The 26,409-nt window shown below is 36.9% G+C and overlaps 1 protein-coding gene across 22 annotated transcripts in view; it reads left to right on the top strand.

Annotated features, from left to right (window-relative positions):
• The window catches only part of WASF1 (WASP family member 1), a 77,143-nt gene that overhangs the window by 39,724 nt on the left and 11,010 nt on the right, over positions 1-26,409 (top strand). For 13 of the 22 annotated variants that reach the window (XM_009451738.5, XM_009451732.5, XM_054685488.2 and 10 more), the window contains 2 exon segments: positions 9,670-9,830; positions 23,726-23,860. In XM_009451738.5, coding sequence (XP_009450013.1) covers positions 9,698-9,830; positions 23,726-23,860 — 268 coding nt within the window. In that variant the 5' untranslated portion in view covers positions 9,670-9,697. 22 annotated transcript variants of the gene reach the window in all.

Here is a 26,409-nt window from a genome sequence, read left to right as displayed (position 1 = left end):
TGATGCCTAGATTTGAAGGGGAAAATATAAGGAATTCAGTTTTGAATGTTTTGAATTTAATAGGTTTTATGGAACTTCCAAGTAAAAATTTCTAGAAGTCAGTTGCATATGCATATCTGCAGCTTTAGGAGAGAGATATGAACTGGAATTAAGAAATTTTGAGTTATTCAGCAGATACATATTTAACATTTCTTATGTGCCAGGCACCAAGGATACTGTAAAACACATGAAACCTGCTTTATGACTAATAAAGGAGACAGAAATCAATCATGAAGATACATAATTACAAACTGAGACAAGTGTCATAAGGAAAAATTAGAAGTTGCTGTGAGAAAATTTTAACAGGAGGACCACATCTCATTGAGACTGGGGGATCAGGGAATGTTATCATTGGAGCTAAAATTTGAAGAACAAGTAGGAGTAGGGCAAGTAGAATATCTTGGGCAGAAAGAACGTTAGCATTATACCAATAAAGTAGTCAAGATGTTAACAAACTAAGTTAAAGAAAAATAAAGCAAAAGGCAGCAGCTAACTGTATTCTGTGAAGAGACATGTTTAAAACAAAGATAGAAGAAGGTTGAAAGGAAAAGCTCTATCATGCAAACACAACCAAAAGAGCTGGTACGGCTACAAAAAATAGACTTTTAAGCAAAAACCATATTATTAGAGATAGAGGAAACTTAATAATGGTAAATATACCTAATAACATAGTCTTGAAATATATAAATCATATGGAGAATTTAACAACTGTATAGTTTTAGTGGACAGTCTTAACATGTCTCTCTGATAGACCAGTAGACAAAACTCAGTAAAGCTGTAGAAGATGTAGGTACATTAGCAGATGTAACTAATGGACATACGTAGACCACTGCAACCACCAATAACAAAATGTATATTCTTTTTCAGTATCCCTGGAATGTTTACAAAAATTGACTATTTTGGACAATAAAGTGTAAATACATTTTAAAAGGATGAAGTGATACAAAGTATATTTTCTGACCACAATGTCCTTATTCTAGAAATTAATACAAAAACAAAAAACTTTTCAAGGACATTACATTAAGATAACGGACCATTTTGGCTGGGCGCAGTGGCTCATGCCTGTAGTCCCAGCACTTTGGGAGGCTGAGGCGGGCAGATCACGAGGTCAGGAGATCGAGACCATCCTGGCTAACACAGTGAAGCCCCGTCTCTACTAAAAATACAAAAAAATTAGCTGGGCATGGTGGCAGGTGCCTGTAGTCCCAGCTACTCGGGAGGCTGAGGCAGAAGAATGGCATGAACCCGGGAGGCGGAGCTTGCAGTGAGTTGAGATTGCGCCACTGCACTCTAGCCTGGGCGACAGAGCGAGACTCCATCTCAAAAAAAAAAAAAAAAAAAAAAAAAAGATAATGGACTGTTTTCTCTCATGGATGTAAATGCAAAAAACTAATTATATTAACAAACCAAAACTACACTTGATCTTAGCCAAAAGGCCAAAAAGTAATGACAAACCCAAACTAAATCCAGTAATTGGTAAAAAAAAAAAAAAAAAAAAAAAAAAAAAAAAAAAAAAAAAGATAATCTTCCTATTTTGAAGTCAGCTGATTAGAAATCTTAACTCCATTGACTACCTTAATTCTAAGCCCTTTGCCATATAATGTAACATATTCATAGATTCAGGAGAATAAGATCATGGGTAGCTTTAGGAGACCATTATTCTCCCTACCACATACATCTCATACAATTAGGTTAATTCCAAGGGTGCAGGGTTGTTTACCAACAAAAAAACCCCACAGTCAATATAATTCACCACACTAACAGAGTAAGAGTAACATGATAATAAATGTAGGAAAAACATCTGATAGCATGATTTTTTTAAAATCTTGGGCAGCTAGTAATAGGAACTTTGTTAGTCCTAGCCAGAGCAATCCAACGAAAAAGAAAGGGCATCCAGATCAGTAAAGAGGAAGTCATACTGTCGCTGTTCACCAATAAAATGATCATATACCTAGAAAACCCTGAAGACTCATCCAAAAAGCTAGAACTGATAAATGAATTCAGTAAAGTTTCAGGATACAAAATTAATATACACAAATCAGTAGCACTGCTATACACCAATAGTGACCAAGCTGAGAATCAAATCCAGAACTCAAACCCTTTTATAATAGCTGCAACAAATAAAATAAAATACTTAGAAATATACTTAACCAAGGAGGTGGAAGACCTCTACAAGGAAAACTACAAAACTGCTGAAAGAAATTATAGAAAACACAAACAAAATGGAAACACAACACGTGCTCATGGGTGGGTAGAATCAGTATTGTGAAAATGACCATACTGCCAAAAGCAATCTACAAAATGCAATTTCCACCAAAATACCACTGTCATTCTTCACAGAACTAGAAAAAAAACTCCCAAAATTCATATGGAACCAAAAAAGGGCCTACATAGCTAAAGCAAGACTAAGCAAAAAGAACAAATCTGGAGACATCACATTACCTGACTTCAAACTATACTATAAGGCCATACTAACCAAAACAACATGGTACTGGTATAAAAATAGGCACATAGGCCGGGTGCGGTGGCTCACACCTGTAATCCCTGCACTTTGGGAGGCCGAGGCAGGCAGATCACCTGAGGTCAGGAGTTTGAGACCAGCCTGAACAACATAGTGAAACCCTGTCTCTACTAAAAATAAAAAAAATTAGCCAGGCGTGGTGGTGGGCACCTGTAATCGTAGCTACTCGGGAGGCTGAGGCAGGAGAATCGCTTGAACCCAGGAGGCAGAGGTTGCAGTGAGCTGAGATCGTGCCACTGCACTCCAGTCTGGGCAACAAGAGCGAAACTCCATCTCCAAAAAAAAAAAAAAAAAGGGCACATAGAACAATGGAACAGAATAGAGAACCCAGAAATAAAGCCAGATACTTACAGCCAATTGATGTTCAACAAAACAAATGAAAACATAAAGTGGGGAAAGGACACTCTGTTCAACAAATGGTGCTGCGATAATCGGCAAGCCACATGTAGAAGAATGAAACTGGATCCTCATCTCTCACCTTATAAAAAGATCAACCCAAGGCCAAGCATGGTGGCATACACCTGTAATCCCAGCACTTTGGGAGGCTGAGGTGGGTGGATCACCTGAAGTCAGGAGTTCGAGACCCAGCCTGACCAACATGGTGAAACCCCATCTCTACTAAAAATACAAAATTAGCTGGGCGTGGTGGAGGTTGCAGTGAGCTTAGATCATGCCACTGCTCTCCACCCTGGGCAACAGAGCGAGATTCTGTCTCAAAAAAATAAAAACAAGACAAAATTCTAGAAGATAACATCGGAAAAACCCTTCTAGACATTGGCTTAGGCAAACAGTTCCTGACCAAGAACCCAAAAACAAATGCAACAAAAAAAAAGATAAATATATAAGACTTAATTAAACTAAAAAGCTTCTACACAGCAGCAAAGTAAACAGACAACCCACAGAATAGGAGAAAATCTTCACACTCTGTACATCTGACAATGGATTAATATTCAGAATCTACAATGAACTCAAATATCAGAAAAAAAAATCCCATCAGAAAGTAGTCTAAGGACATGAATAAACAATTTTCCAAAGAAGATATACAAGTGGCCAAAAAACATGAGAAAATGGTCACCATCACTAATAATCAGGGAAATGCAAATCAAAACCACAATACCACCTTGCTCCTGCAAGAATGGCAATAATAAAAAAAATCAAAAAACAATAGCTGCTGTTATGGATGTGTTGAAAAAGCACTTTCACACTGCTAGTGGGAATGTAAACTAGTACAAACACTATGGAGAACAGTGTGGAGATTCCTTAAAGAACTAAAAGTAGATCTACCATTTGATCCAGCGGTCCCACTATGGGATACCTACCCAGAAGAAAAGAAGGCATTATATAAAAAAGATACTGTAAAAAAGTCATTGTACAAAGAAGTCATTTTACAAAAAAGATACTTGCACTTGCATGTTTATAGCAGCACAATTTGTAATTGCAAAAATATGGATGTATATAGCATGTATGTAGCAGCACAATTTGTAATTGCAAAAATATGGATGTATGTAGTATGTATATAGCAGCACAAATTTGTAATTGCAAAAATATGGAACCAGCCCAAATGCTTATCAGTCGACAAGTGGATAAAGAAAAGTGAGTGAGAACACAGGATGTTTGGTTTTTCATTCTGGAGTTACTTTACTTACAGTCATAGTCTCCAATTCCATCCAGCTTGCTATGAATGTCATTATTTTCATTCTTTTTTATGGCTGTGTAGTATTCCATGGTGTGTGTGTGTGTGTGTGTGTGTATACACCATGGAATACACACACAAACACCATGGTGTATATGTGTGTGTATATATATATATATATATATATATATACACAAACACACCATGGAATACTACACAGCCATAAAAAAGAATGAAAATAATGACATTCATAGCAAGCTGAATGGAATTGGAGACTATTACTGTAAGTGAAGTAACTCCAGAATGAAAAACCAAACATTGTATGTTCTCACTCATAAGTGGGAGCTAAGCTATGAGGATGCAAAGGCATAGGAATGATACAATGGACTTTGGGGACTTGGGAGAAAGGGTGAGAGGACGGTGAGGGATAAAAGACTACACATTGGGTACAGTGTTCCCTGCTTGGGTGATGGGTACACCAAAATCTCAGAAATCACCACTAAAGAACTTATACATGCACCCAAATACCACGTGTTCCCCCAGAAACTTATTAAAATAAAATAATAATAAAGGAACTTCCTTAATCTATTAAAAGGTGTCTATAAAACAAAATAACCACAAAAAAACCGTATTACAGATGCCTTGTGAAATGTTGAAGCCTTTTCCGCTTGAGTTAAAAAGACAAGGATGTTTGCCATCATCCTTATGTATATGAAATACGTATTTCACATTGTATTAAAGATTATAGCTAGTGTGGTAAGGCAAGAAAAAGAAATAAAATATATAAAATGGATTAGAATGGAGGAAATCGTCACTATTCACATATGATTGTGTACATTTAAAAATCCAAAATAATTGCAGATAGGTTAGAGATTAGGAAGGTCTCGGGATATAGGGTCAATATTAAAAAATCAATTTATTTTCTATATATACAACAATATATATTGTGGTTCCAGTATTATAAAAACATCTACATACAAATAAATAATGATGTATAAGACTTCTCTTTAGAAAACTATAAAACATTAAGAGACTTTTAAAAATCCTGAAGTAGTTGGAGCAAAGTATTATGTTCGTGGATAGAAAGAAATGTATAAATATCAGTACTTCCCAATATGATAGGTTTAATAACAGTTCCAGTCTAATTCCCAATAGGTAGAGGTGGGTGTATGTGTTATGTGTGACTTGATAATCTTATTCTAAAAATTTACATGGAAATACACAGGGTCAAGAATAAACAGAACATTTTTGGAGAACGAGATTGGAGAGCTTGCCCTATTGTGTATCAAGACTTAACTATAAGCCAGTCACAGTGGCTCAAGCCTGTAATTCTAGCACTTTGGGAGGCTGAGGTGGGTCAATTGTCTGAGCTGAGGAGTTTGAGACCAGCCTGGACAACATGGCAGGACCCCATCTCCTAAAAATACACAAAATTAGCCAGGTGTTGTGGCACCTGTAGTCCCAGCTGCTCCGGAGGCTGAGGCAGGAGAATCGCTTGAACCCAAGAGGCAAAGGTTGCAGTGAACCAAGATTACACTACTGCACTCCAGCCTGAGCAACAGAGCGAACTTACTATAAAGCCTGATTAATTAAGTCAGTTTGTCATTAGCTCTAGGTTAGTCAAAAAGAGCAATGGAATAGTATATAGCTCAAAATCTGATTTAAAAATACATAGAAACTTGATTTATCACAAAAGTGCCACCATAGAGCAATGGAGAAATACTAGGCTTTTCAATGAGTGGTGCTGAAATAATATATAAGAAACCTAATTGCTACATCACACCATTCACAAAATTAATTCCACATCAGTTACAGATTATAAGAAAAAACAAAGCTAAGAGATAAAGTGAAAGGTCATATTTATGATCTTGGTGTAGAAAAAGATTTTAGAAACTATGCTTTTGTTCTAAACTTGAAAAGATTGAGAATATCCTTACCACATGGAGCGTAAAAACTTCCGTTCATTAAAAGACATCACTAAGAAAGTGGAATAGCAAGTGAAAGAAGAGATTCCCATCACCTATAACCTTCAAATGGCTCATATCTAGTGTTTCTACACATCAGCCCTAACACAACAAATGGCCAAAAATGGACAAGAGGATTGAACAGGCACTTCCCAAGAGAAAAATTCAAAAGATCAAGAAACATGAAAAGGTGCTTAAATTCAATAATTGGGAAACACAAAACTATAACAAGTAGCCACAACATACCCTCAAGAACAGCTAGAATTTAAAAACTGACAGTGTCAAGTGTTATGGGGATGTGGAGCAGCAGCCTCTTAACTGCCAAAAGTAAAGTGTTGGTACAGTCTCTGGAACAGTTTGGCATCATTTCCTAAAGATGAAGTTGTGTGTATCCTTAACTTGGCTGTTCTTGTCCTGAAGTATATTCACAATAGAAATGTGTACACTAAGACACATGTGCATGAATGATCAGTATAGTCCTATTCATAATAGCTTCAAACTGGAAACAATTCATTAACATTAGAATGGGTAAATAAACTGTAGTGTTGTCATATAGTGGACTATTATACAGCAATGAAAATGAACAACCTGCACAGAGCAGTATGGATGAATGTTACAATGTGGAATGAAAAAGGCAAGGCATAAAATAATATGTATCATATTAGTCTATATAAACTTCAAAAAGCTATCAAAACTATAGTGTTTAAAGTTGCCTATGTAAGTTGTGAAAATAAAAAGAAAAACCAGGAAATGCTTATTATAAAAAGAATAAAGGTTACCTATCTTGGGGAGGTAAGCAAGAATGGGAAGAGGACCAAAGTGGAAGGGTTCTGGCAATTGGTACAGGCAATATTTTATTTCTTAATGGGGTTACATGAGAGTTTGGTTAAATTTTTGAGGTGTACAATTTTGTATGCTTTTTTTCTCTACATTTCATGTTGCACAGTTTTAGAATGGATTAAAAATGTGGAGAAAATGCTAAACAAATAGGTCAGAGGAAACAAATTTATGCAAAAGTTTTTAAAAGCATGTTGATAAGTAACACTTAACTGCAATTAGGTTTATCCCAAACTTCTCATTTGTTAGTCATTAAAGCTCAGTAATTAATAAATTGTTTCCTTTAGTAACCGTTGTTCACTGATAGTACAGTCAGTCATTTCCCACTTTGCAGTAGTGCAGGACTGTAAAAAATGACAGTATAAGTTGAAACCATGAAAAATGATCTTAATTTAAAAATGGGGAAAATTACAGTGTTTTAACGTACGCTCTTTAAAAATTTTTGTCAAGACAGTAAAACCTCTTCTATTGTAGGTTAAAATGTATAGGGAAATTTAAAAGTATTTACTTAGCACAATGTCATTGAAGATATTGGAATCAATTAGAATTAGTGTTTTATTTCTTTGTAAAAAAAACTTATCAAAGGCAGTTTGAGCAGTTCTCATTGTGTAACTTACAATAGCAGAGCTAGCAAAGTGAGCATCTTTTCTGTGCCTTGGCAAATTGTCACACTCCTTTCTTTTAAATTAGGATTAGCTTCCAACATTTTATCTTTTGTGCTTCCACTGTCACGAAGTAGCTCCAAGAGTTTCTTAAATGTGAAGGTTTTTTTGCTAGTGTCACTTCCTTTGGAACATATTCCTTCTTTTTGTCACAACCACATTCCTCATTTATGTCTGTAGGTTTGCCTTCGCTAAGTTCCTCAGGCTGCATATCTAGAAGCTCTCAAACAGTGGCAGTGGCAACATTTCCACAGTCAGCTACTTCATCTGTTACCCCACTTATGTGGGATTTGAATTTCATTTCCAGTGTTACCATTTTTTTTGTTTTTGTTTTTTTGTTTGTTTTTTGCTGCACTTCTGTCTTTGTTGGCCAATTCCTGCTTTCATCTACCTATTTAGTAAAATTTCATGTAGACTTAGCACTGGGAGGCAAGAAGGCAACAGATGCATGCTTTGCTGCTTGTAGGTGAATTGACTAACAGATGAGGGTGTAACCAATCATCAACTGACTTTGAAAGAAGTGGTGATTGGTCACTGATCATGATGTACAGCTCTTCTTAACAGTGATTTGTAGACTAGAGCAGCAGTCTCCTTGTTTTTGGCACAAGGGACTAGTTTCGTGGAAGACAGTCTTTCCACGGGCAGGGGGTGGGGGTGTGTGGAGTGGGGGATGGTTTCGGGATGAAACTGTACCACCTCAGATCATCAGGCATTAATTAGATTATCATAAGGAGCATGCAACCTAGACCCCTCACGTGTGCAGTTCACAATAGGCCTCGTGCTCCTATGAGAATCTAATGCTGCCACTGATCTGACAGGTGGTGGAACTCAGGCAGTAATGCTTGCTCACCTACCGCTCACCTCCTGCTGTACAGCCTGGTTACTTACAGGCCACTGACCGTTACTGGTCTGCAGCTGGGGGGTTGGGGAGTCCTGGACTAGAGTACTAGAAATGAAGTTTGTATTTGTGCAATTACTCACAGTTAATATGCTGTAGTAAGTGAAATTTGAATCATTGTGTTGGGCAGTGTTGTTACTAACTCGAGTCACTCAAATTTGTGCATATGCGAAGCATGCAAAGTGAGAGCAGCCTATAATTCAAAGATGGTTGAACTTTTTGATCAGTTAAATAAAGATTTGGTAGATTCCAATGAGATTTCAGGTGCAGGGCTACTTGGAGTATTTGATCTGAGCTTTTGAACACCTGATACATTTTGTGTGATAATGTAAATTTGATTTACTCTTACAGCTTCCTTAATCCTTTTATGCATTTCCTTAGAGAGGACATCTCACACTCTCTAGAACAAAATCCCTATTATAGTAAATAAAAACAGTGTTTTTAGGAGAATAATGGTGATAATTGTGAATTCACCATGCAACAGCTGACATTGAAAGCAAGTTTTTAAAAAACGTTTTGTATAATGTTGATATTCTAGTAATTGGAAGTTAAATCAATTTTGATTATTTTAGTTGGGTAATTTCATTTTTATTGTCTTCATACAAGCAAATACAGTTGGCCCTTGAACAACCCAGAGATTAGGGGCACCAACCCTCTGCATTGCTGAAAATCTGTGTGTAACTTCTGACTTTCCAAAAACTTAACTACTTACAGACTACTGTTGACCAGAAGCCTTACCGAGAACATAAAGTGTTGTTTAACATATTTTGTATGTTATATGTATTATATGCTGCATTCTTACAATAAAATAAACAAGAGAAAATAAAATGTTATTAAAAAATCATAAGATAATTAACTATTAAGTGGAAGTGAATCATCATAAAGTCTTCATCCTTGTCATTTTCACCTTGAGTAGGCTGAGGAGGAAGAGGAGGGGTTTGTCCTGCTGTCTCAGGGAGGCAGAGAGGGAAGAAAATCCACCAGTAAGTGGACCCAGGCAGTTCAAATCCATGTTGTTCAAGGGTCAACAGTGCTTTATTCTTCAATGAAAAATAAAGTCTCATTCTGCGTTGGCTGAAATTTAATATTGTTAATTTATTTTTGATTTCCTACAGGTGAACTGGCACAAAGGTTAATCTCAAGATGCCGCTAGTGAAAAGAAACATCGATCCTAGGCACTTGTGCCACACAGCACTGCCTAGAGGCATTAAGAATGAACTGGAATGTGTAACCAATATTTCCTTGGCAAATATAATTAGACAACTAAGTAGCCTAAGTAAGTATATATCAATTAAAAATATACTTACAAACCAGAATGTTATGCTTTAGCGTATTAAGAAGTTGTGCTTCTGATTAATTTGGGAGTATGATTTGGTGAGAAGAGTACAAAATTATCCTGAAAAATATAGTCACATGAGTATAATTATTGAGTTTTACAAGAACCTCTTCTGCATGATGTTTCTTCTGGGAAAGGAAAATACGGACAGAATCTCTAGGAACAGAAACACATGATGAATGAAAATTATTGAGATTGTTTTAAAAATATATAATCTGCGAAAGGACCAGAGTTGTACTTTTCCTTGGTTATTATCACTATTTACTCTGTTTAGAGGCCTCAACTATTTGTGTTTTCAAACACTAGTGTCCCTCTCTTTATATATATATTTAATTAGTTTAGGGAAATATTTTTATATTAGCAAAGATCTAAGGTGAGAGGTATGGGGTCATTATTAGTCAGAGGGGTAGGCTAGTCAAGTGGGATGTCTAAGAGACATTAGAATATAAGTCAGGAATCTGATATGCAGCATTGTGTGAAAACAGCAAATGAACTTGGCCTCTGGCAGGTTGGCCAGAGAATAAAGGCCAGTGAAAGAGGCAGATTAGGGAGAAGGAGACAGGCAATATGTTCTCATTGCAGATTTACAGAATAGAGCAACTTGGTTAAGGAATTAAACAAATTATTTTCTATTCTAAGTTTAATCAGAAAATTTAAAAAATCTGGTCTGTCTTTTGCATTGAAGGATTAGCTTTTTCATAAGACATTGATATTTCATTTTAAAGGTGAAACAAGGTGTTCTTGGCAGAGATAATATCCACCAAGTGGTCCTAGATTTATCTCATCAGCCATATAAATTCTCCTGATAAGCAGGCTTGGCTTTTCTTTTCTTTTCCTTTTAACTTTTGTCCTTTCTTTTATAATTGAGTACTTAGCACAAGAGGTTGTTAATCTAATTTGTTTCCCGTAAGAAAGTTTAGGCATACCTGTAGCGAGAGCAACATAAAAAGTTAAATTTGAATATTCTCTGTGAGAGTACTAAATTTTTGCATTGCCTGTGAAATAGTAAGAATAAATAAAAGGCTATTTTATTTGAATTTTAAGTATATTCCTTGTTCCATTCAGTGGTCATTTTTTTCAGGTTAGTGAATCACTAAAATATTGTATTGTTTACTTGAGGCTAATAAAAAAAGTGTTAGAGTTCCCAGATTAAATATGATTAACTATATTGTTTAAAGATATTTTGCAGATTTTTTGTGACCTAGCACGGATTGAATCAAGTATAACATGATGTCATATAAAATTTGTTTTATATATGTTATGTACATACATAAGTATATAAGCATGCTAATATTAAAATACATGTTAAGAACATAGAAATGGCATTAGTAATTTTGTATAACATATTTCTTAAAATGAATTGTGGATCCAGTACAGGCATCTTATTTTAGGTATATACCCAATATAGAATTTAGAACTAATATTGTGATTAAGGGTGATAATTTGCAGTACTAACCCATTTGTTACAAAACTTAAAGATGAAAATTTAAGGGATTTTTAAGTCTATATAGTCCATACAGGCAACATCTATCAGCAGGCACATGGTTATGCTGTAGCGAAACTCTGAAAATTATAAATACCTTGTAACAATATAACTAAATTAGGTGTTGGGTGCTTCACATTTAGAATCAGAGACCTGGAAGGCATTGTTTAAGCAGTTTGTAGAGATTCAAAAACAAAGAGAAAACCCATAAAATATTCTAGCAAGGTGTGACAATAGTTTACTGCCCTGAAATTAACTTCTCTGGCAGCTTTCCCACTTGACATAGTTGAGAACCTGGAATTAAAATTAAAAGGCCTCTAGATAGCCAGAATAAATAAACTCATGCACTAAAGACCATGCACATAAAATAACCAATTGATCCCTCTCTCAAAACCTGTTTACTTTTATCTTGATAGTTCAAACAGATTTGATGATGTGGTTTCCAAACAGTTATGCTTCAGAGGATAAAAGGAGGAAGCATGGGAGGAGATACTAGAAGGAGGCATCACTGAACCCAACCAAAAGGAGGTAGTTCACAGGAAAGGACAAAGTGATGTAAGGGAAGATGCAACATAAAAACTGGAAAGAAGCCATTTAATGTAAAGCAAATATCCTTATACATTTCAGGGCTGTTTTCTGGCCTAGGATAATATTTGATTTTCATAATTCATGCCCATGAGTCCCTAAGAAAAAATTAAATTATGTTTAATTTTATATTCCATTTAAGAAGAGGGAAGCTTAGAATACATTTCACAAGTTTCCATCGAAAATAGTTAAAATAACAATTGATGTATTAGATAATAATCTCTGAATTACTTCGAAAACTTGGCTATCCAAAATGTTTCTAGATAATGGAGATTTTCACTTTGGTGCTATTATTAGTACTGAAAGTGCTTGAGAATATAGCAATGAAAGTAAACTGCAGGGATCCACATGGCTTAGGGCTGGATATCTTCCTGACCTTTTCCTCACAAAAATGTACTTCCTTTTTTTATTTTTTTGAAACAGAGTCTTGCTCTGTCACCCAGGCTGGAGTGCAGTGGTGCGATCTTGGCTCACTACAACCTCCACCTCCCAGGTTCAAGCAATTCTTGTACCTCAGCCACCCAAGCCGCTGGGATTACAGGCGAGTGCCATCATGCCTGGCTAATTTTTGTATTATTTTTAGTAGAAATGGGGTTTTGCCATGTTGGCCAGGCTGGCCTTGAACTTCTGGCCTCAAGTGATCCACCCACCTCGGCCTCCCAAAGTGCTGGGATTACAGGTGTGAGCCACCATACCCAGCCAGTACATCTGTTTTTTGTGAGATTTTTCCTAGTAGAACATAATTCTGTTTTGTATTAGGTAATTACCACAAACCTATAATTCACTTTATATCAATTTCCTCTTTCTCATTTTATTGCTTTCTTAATGATGCAAGGTTTTTTACTCCTTAGCTGAGCTAGGTCCATGTTCTTGTCTCACGATGAGGAAGAATTAGGCACACAGATACTCTAAGAGTGAATGGAGTAGAATTTATTAAGTGAAAGGAAAGCTCTCAGCAAAGAGAGGGGTCCTGAAAGCAGGTTCCAGGTTGCCCTGTCACAGTTGAATACAAGGGCGTATATATATATATAGAGAGAGAGAGAGAGAGAGAGAGAGAAGCTGATGGGGCTGGGTTCCCTATTTGTATGAGGCACAGATTACTGGTGGCTTCACCACATTTCCCTAGTGCACATGCAGGCCCTTAGTCCGCTGTGGGCATGTTTAAGCAAGCCCCCTGTGCAAGTTCCCTTATCTGCACAAAGCATCTGGTGTAAGCCCTTGTGGGGTGGGTCAGAGGTTCTCTGGGGACCCTTCCCTTACTGTCTGCCTAAAGCAAGCTAGCTAACTCCTTTCATTAACAACCATTGGGATTCTGAATACCTAAGGGATCTCTTCCCCTGGCTTTTCTCTTATGGAATATAGTCAGTTCTTATTGCCAAGATTAGTCTTTTCCATCTCTATATCTACACCTAGCATTTGTATCCCTACCAATTGTTGAATAAATGAGTAACTTTATACCTGCTTTTTCTTCCATTTGGGATGCTTCCCTTATCTGCCAGAGAAACTGTCTCTGGAAGTATCTTGATCACCAAATAACTTTTGACACCTGAAAGTGAGGTGCTTCTATCTCTGCTGTGTTGCTCTTACCTTATATTAAGAGCTGCCTGTTATTGAGCTCCTCTGTATCAGGTGCACTTCAAGGCTCTTTTCTTGCTTCTTTTAGAGACAGATGTTTTTATTCCTATTTTACAGATAAGGAAATTGATACCAAGGTCTCACAGTGAATAGAACAAATATTTGGACTTATTTATTAAATTGCTTTAAATATTTGCTTAAATGTCTGGTTCTCCCTCTGCTCAAAGTTCAGTAATGGCAGGGATCTTCTTCCAGTTATTTTGGCTTACTCTTTTCAGTAATAAGAACTTACACAACTAGAGGAATACAGTGATTTTAGATTTATGATTTTTTTTTCCAGAAATTGTAACAAGAGAGTGTAAAAGATTCCTAAATTTCTGAATCTATATCTTGGGCATCCCTGGGACAGATAATCTTCTAGGTCTTTGATGAATCTTGGGTTCTGCCACTTGGCCTAAAATTTATTTCTAGCTAATATAAATGCTGATTATATATAAATGCTACAGTCTACATATAAATGCTTTCAGATTGACAGGCATATTATTTGCATATACCTTTACATCATAATCTTCTCTAACCCTCATCAGGTGGACAGATATAGATAAAGCAAGTAATTTCTGTTTTAGACACAAATCATTTAACAGAAAGTAGTAGAACAAGGTTTAAAAGCAGGCTTCCCAGGGTATCTCTTTTTTTTTTCCCCACTTTGTCATGGCTGAGTGACTTTAGATAGGGTTTAAAGTTTAAAATACAGTTGGCCCTTGAACAGTGTAGGGGTAAGGGGCACAGATCCTCAGTGAAGCCAGAAATTTGCATATAACTTTTGACTCCCCCAAAACTTAACTGCCTATAGCCTACTATTGACCAGAAGCCTTACCGAGAACATAAACTGTTGCTTAATTTAACATGTATATTTTATGTTGTATGTGTAGTAGTATACTGTATTCCTACAATAAGGTAAGCTAGAGAAAAGAATATGTTATTAAGAAAACCATAAGAAAAAATATACTTACTGTTCATTAAGTGGAAGTGGATCATCATAAAAGTCTTCATCCTCGTTATCTTCACATTGAGCAGGCCAAAGAGGAGAAGGAAAAGGAGGAGTTTGTCTTGCTGTCTCAGGAGTAGCAGAGGCAGAGAGGTGGAGGAGGTAGAAGTAGTAGAGGTGGGCACACTGGTGTAACTTTACAAAAACACATCTTGATTTCTGACTTTTTTGCTTCTTCATTTCTCTAAAAATGTTTTTATATGGTACCAATCCTCCTTTTATTTGCTTTAGTTTCGGTACTGTATCATAGAAGGGTTCACGTTGTAAAATAAATCAAAAGTAGTCTTGAATAATTGGAACGCTTTTGCCAGATTCTCTAATGTCAATTTGTTTTCTGACACCACTTCTTCTATGTCTTCTTTTTTTTTTTTTTTTTGGATTCCATTTTTTAAAATCGGAGATCTGCTTCTTTACTTTCTTTTTTATTTATTATTATACTTTAAGTTCTATGGTACATGTGCACAGTGTGCAGGTTTGTTACATAGGTATACATGTGCCGTGGTGGTTTGCTGCACCCATCAACTCGTCATTTACATTAGGTATTTTTTCCTAATGCTATCCCTCCCCCAGCCCCCCACCCTCCGACAGACCCGGGTGTGTGATGTTCCCCACCATGTGTCCATGTGTTCATGTTGTTCAATTCCCACCTAGGAGTGAGAACATCTGGTGTTTGGTTTTCCGACCTTGTGATAGTTTTTTTAGAATGATGGTTTCCAGCTTTATACATGTCCCTGCAAAGGACATGAACTCATCCTTTTTTATGGCTACATAGTATTCCATGGTGTATATGTACCACATTTTCTTAATCCAGTCTATCATTGATGGACATTTGGGTTGGTTCCAAGTCTTTACTATTGTAAATAGTGCCACAATAAACATACATGTGCATTTGTCTTTATAGTAGCATGATTTATAATCCTTTGGGTATGTACCCAGTAATGGGATCGCTGGATCAAATGGTATTTCTAGTTCTAGATCCTTGAGGAATTGCCACACTGTCTTCCACAATGGTTGAACTGACTTACACTCTCACCAACAGTGTAAAAGTGTTCCTATTTCTCCACATCCTCTCCAGCATCTGTTGTTTCCTGACTTTTTAATGATCACCATTCTAACTGGCATGAGATGGTATCTCCTTGTGGTTTTGATTTGCATTTCTCTGATGACCAGGGATGATGAGCATTTTTTCATGTCTGTTGGCTGTGTAAATGTCTTCTTTTGGGAAGTGCCTGTTCATATCCTTTGTCCACTTTTTGATCGGGTTGTTTTTTTTCTTATAAATTTGTTCAAGTTCTTTGTAGATTCTGGATATTAAGCCTTTGTCAGATGGGTAGATTGCAAGGATTTTCTCCCATTCTGTAGGTTGCCTGTTCACTCTGATGGTAGTTGCTTTTGCTGTGCAGAGGCTCTTTAGTTTATTTAGATCCCATGTGTCTATTTTGGCTTTCTTGCCATTGCTTTTGGTGTTTTAGTCATGAAGTGTTTGCCCATGCCTATGTCCTGAATGGTATTGCCTAGGTTTTCTTCTAGGGTTTTTATGGTGTTAGGTCTTACATTTAAATCTTTAATCCATCTTGAGTTAATTTTTGTATACGGTGTAAAGAAGGGATCTAGTTTCAGCTTTCTTCATATGGCTAGCCAGTTTTCCTAGCACCATTTATTAAATAGGGAATCCTTTCCCCATGTCTTGTTTTTGTCAGGTTTGTCAAAGATCAGATGGTTGTAGATGTGTGGCGTTATTTCTGAGGGCTCTGTTCTGTTCCATTGGTCTATATCTCTGTTTTGGTACCAGTACCATGCTGTTTTGGTTACTGTAGCCTTGTAGTATAGTTTGAAGTCATGTAGCGTGATGCCTCCAGCTTTGTTCTTTTGGCTCAGGATTGTCTTGGCTATGCAGGCTCTTTTTTTGTTCCATATGAACTTTAAAGTAGTTTTTTCCAATTCTGTGAAGAAAGTCATTGGTAGCTTGATGGGGATAGCATTGAATCTATAAATTACCTTGGGTAGTATGGCCATTTTCACGGTATTGATTCTTCCTATCCATGAACATGGAATGTTCTTCCATTTGTTTGTGTCCTCTTTTATTTCGTTGAGCAGTGGTTTGTAGTTCTCCTTGAAGAGGTCCTTCACATCCCTTGTAAGCTGGATTCCTAGGTATTTTATTCTCTTTGTAGTAATTGTGAATGGGAGTTCACTCATGATTTGGCTCTCTGTTTGTCTGTTATTGGTGTATAAGAATGCTTGTGATTTTTGCACATTGATTTTGTATCCTGAGACTGCGCTGAAGTTGCGTATCAGCTTAAGGAGATTTTGAGCTGAGACGATGGGGTTTTCTAAATATACAATCATGTCATCTGCAAACAGAGACAATTTGACTTCCCCTTTTCCTAATTGAATACCCTTTATTTCTTTCTCTTCTTGCCTGATTGCTCTAGCCTTCCAACACTGTGTTGAATAGGAGTGGTGAGAGACGGCATCATTGTCTTGTGCTGATTTTCAAAGGGAATGCTTCCAGTTTTTGCCTATTCAGTATGATTTTGGCTATGGGTTTGTTATAAATAGCTCTTATTATTCTGAGATACATTCCATCAATACCTAGTTTATTGAGAGTTTTTAGCATGAATGGCTGTTGAATTTTGTTGAAGTCCTTTTCTGCAGCTATTGAGAAAATCATGTGGTTTTTGTCGTTTGTTCTGTTCATGTGATGGATTACGTTTATTGATTTGCATATGTTGAACCAGCCTTGCATCCCAGGGATGAAGCTGACTTGATCATGGTGGATAAGCTTTTTGATGTGCTGCTGGATTTGGTTTGCCAGTATTTTATTGAGGATTTTTGCATTGGTGTTCATCAGAGATATTGGCCTAAAATTCTCTTTTTTTGTTGTGTCTCTACCAGGCTTTGGTATCAGGATGATGCTAGCCTCATAAAATGAGTTAGGGAGGTTTCCCTCTTTTTCTATTGATTGAAATAGTTTTAGAAGGAATGGTACCAGCTCTTCTTTGTACCTCTGGTAGACTTTGGCTGTGCATCTGTCTGGTCCTGGGCTTTTTTTGGTTGGTAGGCTATTAAATATTGCCTCAATTTCAGAACCTGTTATTGGTCTATTCAGAGATTCACCTTCTTCCTGGTTTAGTCTTGGGAGGGTGTATGTGTCCAGGAATTTATCCATTTCTGCTAGATTTTCTAGTTTATTTGTGTAGAGGTGTTTATAGTATTCTCTGATGGTAGTTTGTATTTCTGGGGGATTGGCAGTGATATCCCCTTTATCATTTTTTATTGTGTCTATTTGATTCTTCTCTCTTTTCTTGTTTATTAGTCTTGCTAGCGGTCTATTTTGTTGATCTTTTCAAAAAAACAGCTCCTGGTTTCATTGTTTTTTTGAAGGGTTTTTTGTGTCTCTCCTTCAGTTCTGCTCTAATCTTAGTTATTTCTTGCCTTCTGCTAGCTTTTGAATATGTTTGCTCTTGCTTCTCTAGTTCTTTTAATTGTGATGTTAGGGTGTCAATTTTAGATCTTTCCTGCTTTCTCTTGTGAGTATTTAGTGCTATAAATTTCCCTCTACACACTGCTTTAAATGTGTCCCAGAGATTCTGGTACTTTGTGTCTTTGTTCTCATTGGTTTCAAAGAACATCTTTATTTCTGCCTTCATTTTGTTATTTACCCATTAGTCATTCAGGAGCAGGTTGTTCAGTTTCCATGTAGTTGTGTGGTTTTGAGTGAGTTTCTTAATCCTGAGTTCTAATTCAATTGCACTGTGATCTGAGGGACAGTTCGTTGTGATTTCTGTTCTTTTACATTTGCTGAGGAGTGTTTTACTACCAATTATGTGGTCAGTTTTAAAATAAGTGTGATGTGATGCTGAGAAGAATGTATATTCTATTGATTTGGGGTGTGGAGTTCTGTAGATGTCTATTAGGTCTGCTTGGTCCAGAGCTGAGTTCAAGTCCTGGATATCTTTGTTAACCTTCTGTCTCTTTGATGTGTCTAATATTGACAGTGGGGTGTTAAAGTCTCCCATTATTATTGTGCGGAAGTCTAAGTTTCTTTGTAGGTCTCTAAGGACTTGCTTTATGAATCTGGGTGTTCCTGTATTGGGTGCATATATATTTAGGATAGTTAGCTCTTCTTGTTGAATTGATCCCTTTACCATTATGTAGTGGCTGTCTTTGTCTCTTTTGATCTTTGTTGGTTTAAAGTCCGTTTTATCAGAGACTAGGATTGCAAACCCTGCTTTTTTTTTTTTTTTTTTTTGCTTTCCGTTTGCTTGGTAGATCTTCCTCTTTCCCTTTATTTGGAGCCTATGTGCATCTTTGCATGGAGCATGTGAGATGGGTTTCCTGAATACAGCACACTGATGGGTCTTGACTCTTTATCCAATTTGCCAGTCTGTGTCTTTTAATTGGAGCATTTAGCCCATTTACATTTAAGGTTAATATTGTTATGTTTTATTTTGATCCTGTCATTATCATGTTAGCTGGTTATTTCGCCTGTTAATTGATGCAGTTTCTTCCTAGCATCGATGTTCTTTACCATTTGGCATGTTTTGCAGTGGCTGGTACCGGTTGTTGCTTTCCATGTTTAGTGCTTCCTTCAGGAGCTCTTGTAAGGCAGGCCTGGTGGTGACAAAATCTCTCAGCATTTGCTTGTCTGTAAAGGATTTTATTTCTCCTTGGCTTATGAAGCTTAGTTTGGCTGGATATGAGATTCTGGGTTGAAAATTCTTTTCTTTAAGAATGTTGAATGTTGGCCCCCACTCTCTTCTGGCTTGTAGGGTTTCTGCCGAGAGATCACCTGTTAGTCTGATGGGCTTCCCTTTGTGGGTAACTCGACCTTTCTCTCTGGCTGCCCTTAACATTTTTTCCTTCATTTCAACCTTGGTGAATCTGACAATTATGTGTCTTGGGGTTGCTCTTCTTGAGGAATATCTTTGTGGTGTTATCTGTATTCCCTGAATTTGAATGCTGGCCTTCCTTGCTAGGTTAGGGAAGTTCTCCTAGATAATATCCTGACAAATGTTTTCTAACTTGGTTCCATTTTCCCCATCACTTTCTGGTACACCAGTCAAACATATATTTGGCCTTTTCACATAGTCCCATATTTCTTGGAGGCTTTGTTTGTTTCTTTTCACTCTTTTTTTATCTGATCTTTTCTTCTCGTTTTATTTCATTAATTTGATCTTCAATCACTGATATTCTTTCTTCCACTTGATCAAATCAGCTATTGAAGCTTGTGCATGCGTCACAAAGTTTTTGTGCCATGGTTTTCAGCTCCATCAGGTCATTTAAGGTCTTCTCTACATTTTATTCTAGTTAGCCATTTATCTAAGCTTTTTTCAAGGTTTTTAGCTTCCTTGCAATTGGTTAGAACATGCTCCTTTAGCTCAGAGAAGTTTGTTGTTACCAACCTTGTGAAGCCTACTTCTATCAACTCATCAAACTCATTTTCCATCCAGTTTTTTTCCCTTGCTGGCAAGGAGCTGCAATCCTTTGGACGAGAAGAGGCGCTTTGTTTTTTTTTTTCCGAATTTTCAGCTTTTCTGCTCTGGTTTCTCCCCATCTTTGTGGTTTTATCTACCTTTGGTCTTGGATGTTGGTGACCTACAGAGGGGGTTTTGGTGTGGATGTCCCTTCTGTTTGTTAGTTTTCCTTCTAACATTCAGACCCCTCAGCTACAGGTCTGTTGGAGTTTGCTTGAGGTCCACTCCAGACCCTGTTTGCCTGGGTATCACCACCAGAGGCTGCAGAACAGCAAATATTGCTGCCTGATCCTTCCTCTGGAAGCTTCATCCCAGAGGGGCACCCACCTGTTTGAGGTGTCTGTTGGCCCCTACTGGGAGGTGTTCCCCAGTCAGGCTACACGGGGGTCAGGGACCCACTTGAGGAGGCAGTCTGTCCGTTCTCGGAGTTCAGACGCTGTGCTGAGAGAACCACTGCTCTCTTCAGAGCTGTCAGACAAGGATGTGTAAGTCTGCAGAAGCTGTCTGCTGCTTTTTGTTCTACTACGTCCTTCCCCAAGAGGTGGAATTTATAGAGGGAATAGACCTTACTGAGCAGTTCAAGCTTACCGGCCTCTTTGTTTACTTTGAGCTACTCAAGCCTCAGCAATGGTGGACGCCCCTCCCCCGTCAAGCTGCAGCGTCACAGGTTGATCTCAGACTGCCGCACTAGCAGTGAGCAATGCTCTGTGGGCGTGGGACCCGCCGAGCCAGGCATGGGAGGGTATCTCCTGGTCTGCCGGTTGCTAAGACTGTGGGAAAAGCATATAGTATTTGATCAGGAGTGTACTGTTTCTCCAGGTAGAGTCTGTCACAGCTTCCCTTGGCTAGGAAAGGGAAATCCCCTGACCCCTTGTACTTCCTGGGTGAGGCAACGCCTCGCCCTGCTTCAGCTTGCCCTCTGTGGGCTGCACCCGCTGTCCAACCAGTCCCAATGAGATGAACCAGGTACCTCAGTTGGAAATGCAGAAATCACCCGTCTTCTGCATCAGTTTCGCTGGGAGCTGCAGACCGGAGCTGTTCCTATTCAGCTGTCTTGGAAGTGACCCCCTCTTCTATGTCTTCTTTCTCATTGTCTGGTACTGGTTTGGAGGCACTCTTCTCCATCAAGTCATCTTCTGTTAATTCCTCTGGTGTGCTGTCTAATTGGGTCTTGAATTTCTCCAAGATCCATACCTTGCCACGCTTCATCGCCACCCTTTTTTCTGTATCCACTGTCTATTTCATTATTTCCTTGACTGGCACTGTTACAAACCCTGTGAGGTCATGCAAAACATCTGGACACCGTTTTCTCAAATTTTATGAATTTGTTGTCTTGAGCTTGATGGTTTTCTTGGCTTTTTCAGTAATAACTATGGCATCTTTGATGGTATAATCCCTCCAAACTTTCATGATGTTCTCTGTTGGGATTCTCTTCCATAGTGTTGACAGTCTTCCATAGAATACCATGTGTAATGAGTCTTAAATGTCCTTATGAACCCCTGATCTAGAGCCTGAATTAGAGCTGTCATGTTTGCGGGCAAGTGGACCACTTTGACACCTTCAGTGTGAAACTAATGGGGTTCTGAGTGGCCAGAGATGTTGTACAGTTATCACAAGAATTTTAAAAGACATTCCCTTACTGGCAAGGTACTTCCTGACTTCAGGGACAAAGCGTCAATGGGACCAATCCAGAAAAAGGATTCTCATTGTCCATGCCTTCTTGTTGTCTTGCCTTCTTCTTTTGGCCTTCTTTTTCCTTCAAGGTTTGAGGTTAGCAGCTTTATAGATAAGGGCAGTTCTGATGATAAACCCGACTGCATTTGCACAAAACAATAGAGTTAGCGTGTCCCTTCCTGCCTTAAATCCTGGTGTTCACTTTTTCTTACTAATAAATGTCCTCTGTAGCAGTTTTTTTTTTTTCTGGAATAGGACACTCTCATCTGCATTAAAACTCTGTTCAGGCAGATATTGTTTCTACTCAATTTTTTTCTTTTTTCTGTTTTTTTTTTTTTTTCTTTGAGAGAGAGAGAGAAGGTCTCACTTTGTCACCCAGGCTGGGCTGGAGTACAGTGGCATGGTCACGACTCACAATAGCCTCGACCTCCTAGGCTCAAGTGATCCTCCTGCCTCACCTCCCCAAGTAGCTGGGACTACAGGCACATACCATCATGCCCAGCTAATTTCTGTATTTTTGGTTGAGACGGGGTTTCACCATGTTGTTCAGGCTGGTCTCGAACTCCTGAGCTCAAGCAGTCTGCCTACCTCAGCCTTTCAAAGTGCTAGGATTACAGACTGTCATGCCTGGCCAATTATTATTTTTTTTTTCAAGCAGCATACATGGAAACTAATTATTTTCTTAATGGCATCTGGGAACTCATCTGCTGCCTCTTTGCTGACAAAAGCTGCAGCTTCTCTTGTGACATTTTTGAGGCCAAACCTCTTCCTGAAAGTATCAAACCATCCTTTACTGCCATTAAATTTTCCAGGTTTAGATCCTTTGCCTTCCTTTTGCTTTAAGTTGTCATATATGGACTTCACTTTTTCTCAAATCATGTTAGAGTCTGTATGTATGCTTTCTTGTAACAGCCATGCACCCACAAAAATTGCATTTTGATACAAGATTAAAAGGTATTCGCAAAAAGTACAAGGTTTTTGTGTCTGCTGGTGTATCTGCAGCAATGGCTTCATGATTTTCCTTTTCTTTTTTTATAATTGCCCTTAAGTTTGATTCATTTATCTTGAAATGCTAAGCAACCACAGCTGTAGACCTCAATCTGTGGTTCATATCAAGCAATTCAACTTTATCTTGTAGTGTTATGACTTTCTTGTACTTGAGAGTACTTCCAGCATCACTGGTGGCACTTTGAATGAGTCTCACAATGTATTCAAGGTTTACAGTATTGCATAAAACATGATGGAAAATACACAAGAACCATGAAAGATTACTTCCTACTCTTATATGCAATTTAGTGGAGAGAACTGCTCAAACAGCATTTTAAGTGGATAGTAACAACACTAGAGCTAACTGCAATATCAACAGAGGGTGGCTATAAAATTGTTACAGTAATACAGTATTACACTTAAATTTATTGTTATGATTTAGTACTATTAGGTTGGCAAAAACTGCAATTACATTTGCACCAACCTAATACATCTTTCCATTTCTTTATATTTCTCTTGACTGTGAATGGCACTATGTATGTTTTTGTTTTGTGTGTAAATTTTGATAAATTTTAACTTTTTATAATAGATTTCTGTATATTTTGTGGTAGTAAATGATAAAATAGTCTAGTATTTACATAGATTTTATGCATTCATATCTTTAAAATATACTTTAAAATTTTTAGTATTTTTAGGCTATGTGGTTCATCTGCAAGTTTTTTCAAATTGTCTCAAATCTCCAAAATTTTCAATGTATTTATTGAAAAAAATCCACATGTAAGTGGACTATTACAGTTAAACGATTTTGTTCAAGGGTCAACTGTAATTCCAAATAAATTCCAAATTCAACAGGTCACCAGTTGTAATATTACATTGTTCATTATTTATCTCTGATCACAAAGTATCTGAGGCAAATATCATGCTAGATTTCTACTGCTTGCAAAGATAAAAACTCAGTGCTCTGGATGTTAAATTTTATGATATATGTGTCATTTTTGCTTAGGTAAATATGCTGAAGATATATTTGGAGAATTATTCAATGAAGCACATAGTTTTTCCTTCAGAGTCAATTCATTGCAAGAACGTGTGGACCGTTTATCTGTTAGTGTTACACAGCTTGATCCAAAGGAAGAAGAATGTAAGCTTATTAATATTGTATTTTCTTCTACGTATATATTTTAAGTTAGATGAGATGAATGATATACTTAACAGTATTAATCATGAATTTATTACAGATCATACCCATGTCCTTTGGTGTACATATTGTAATAAATCAGTGAATTATCTAAAAATGCCATCAGTATGATTCTCCTGGCTTTTCTTTTCTACTCTGTTTTAAATCTCTTCTTTTTGTACACTAAACAGCTCCTAATTTTTTTGCATAAAGAAGTCATTTTAACCAGACATTTTCCTCCATTCTCTTCATTATCTTTCTCTTTTCATTTCTCCCTTATAATTTATTTGTATACTTTTGTCTTAGAAATAAAAATTATTAGAAAATTACCTGAAATCTTTAGGTTGATTCTACAAGAATGTAACTGGTTTTTTTTTTTTTTTTTTTTTTGAGACAGACACTCTGTCACTAGGCTGGAGCGCAGTGGCGCAATCTCGGCTCACTGCAACCTCCACCTCCCAGGTTCAAGCAATTCTCCTGCCTCAGCCTCCTGAGTAGCTGGGATTACAGGTGTCTGCCACCACGCCTGGCTAATTTTTTTATTTTTGGTAGAGATGGGGTTTCACCATGTTGGTCCGGCTGGTCTCGAACTCCTGACCTTGTGATCTGCCCACCTTGGCCTCCCAAAGTGTTGGGATTATAGGCATGAGCCACTACACCTGGCCATGTAACTGCTTTTAATATGCTTTTGTATGTGCATATTGCTAAAGTCTTGTTAGTTATTTAACTGAATGCAACTTCCTACTTTAAATGAACATTTCAAAAACAAATTGCCAGTATGTAGGGTGTAAACATTCTATACCAAGATATTAAATCAGGAATAATCAGATAGGCTAAAATAATTGTAGAAACTTCAGTGGTAAAATCATGTTTTATGCCTTGATAGAATACATTGAATGCCAATGTTTCCCAAATGCATCTTTTTGTTTGTTTCACAAAAAGAAATGCAATACTAAGAACATAATTTGCACTTACCTACCACAGAGAATTGTTTAATGGAATTTCTTACACTCTCTTCAAAATATTTTTGTTGCATTAAATAGTATAAACACAAATTATATAATAGATCTAATTTTTAGTATAAATGCAAATTATATAATAGATCTAAACTTTAACAATAAAAATACTAAAGGATGTCAGTGGAAAGAACAAAAATATAATGTAATGATAGATGTCTTAGTGATGGAACCAGCTACTTTTGAAATAATCCAATGTGTAAATAAGGAGAGGCAAATACTTGGCATACTAGATTTGTACCACTTGTAAAATGTAAACTCAGAGCTCTGGATACAAGAAGAAAAGGAAATAATACTTAAAAAATAGCTTTATTAAGATATATTTCACAACCTACGTATACCTTGCAGTTCACCCATTTAAAGTTGAAGTGTACAATTCAGTGTTTTTTAGTATATTCAAGTTATGCAACCGTCACCACAATCAATTTTAGAGTATTTGTATCACTCCAGAAAGAAGCCCTGTACTCATTAGCAGTCACTCTGTTTCCCCTTCAGCTCAACCCCTAGCAATCACTGATCTTTCTGTCTGTATGGATTTGCCTGTATGGATTTGTCTGTATGGATCTGTCTGTATGGATATTTCATATGAATGAATAGTACAGTATGTGGTCTTTTGTGACTGGCTTCTTTTAGCATAATGTTTTCAAGGTTCATTCATATAACATGTATTTATATCTCCCTGATGGCTAATGATGTTGAGTATGTTTTCATGTGCTTACAGGCCATTTGAATATCTCCTTTGGAGAAATGTCTATTTAGTTCCTTAGCCCATTTATAATTTGTATTATTCGTGTTTTTATTTTTGACTTGTTGGAATTCTGTGTATATTCTGGATCTAAATCCTTTATCAAATATATGATTTGCAAATATTTTCTCCCATTCTTTAGGTTGTCTTTCTTGGTGGTATCCTTTGAAACATGTGCATGTATCAATACATTAATTACACCTCATGGAATTCTTGAAATAAAATCATTGTTAGTGGTGAAAAAATATTTTATGGTCATGCTTTCAAATACATAATTTATAGCCAAAATTTGTTTTTCAGATAACTCAACTGTTTATCACTTAAATATAAATTTATGCCATCAAATAATAGAGAAATACACAGGCAGTTCTCATATGTAACAGAAATAAAAATCAACATTTAGTTTCAAAATATTGTTACATTTTAACAAATGTCTTAGAGCCACCATTAAACTTGAAAGTGAAAATACAGATAACAGTAAATAAATTAAGATGTTTGTGTTAAAAAACAAATTTTAATATGTCAACAGCTATACTGTCAGAATTATACCTAGTTTCCTTTAAAATTTTGTGGAGCAGTGGGGGAAGAATTCAGAATCTAAAAGCTGAACTACTTAATTTGAAATTGTTTTGGAGAGGTTGTATTGAAGGAGTTTTCAGTTATTTAACCTAGGTTTTTTAATTCAGTGGGAATTAAAAAAAAAAACATCATGTGTACAGTACTAAATAGCACAGTGTGGTATCAGTTTTTTT

The sequence above is a fragment of the Pan troglodytes genome, chromosome 5, assembly GCF_028858775.2.
Source record: "Pan troglodytes isolate AG18354 chromosome 5, NHGRI_mPanTro3-v2.0_pri, whole genome shotgun sequence".
In the NCBI taxonomy this organism is placed as follows: Eukaryota; Metazoa; Chordata; class Mammalia; order Primates; family Hominidae; genus Pan; species Pan troglodytes.
Note: the sequence above shows the minus strand (reverse complement) of the source record. Positions and strands in the feature narration are given on the sequence as shown.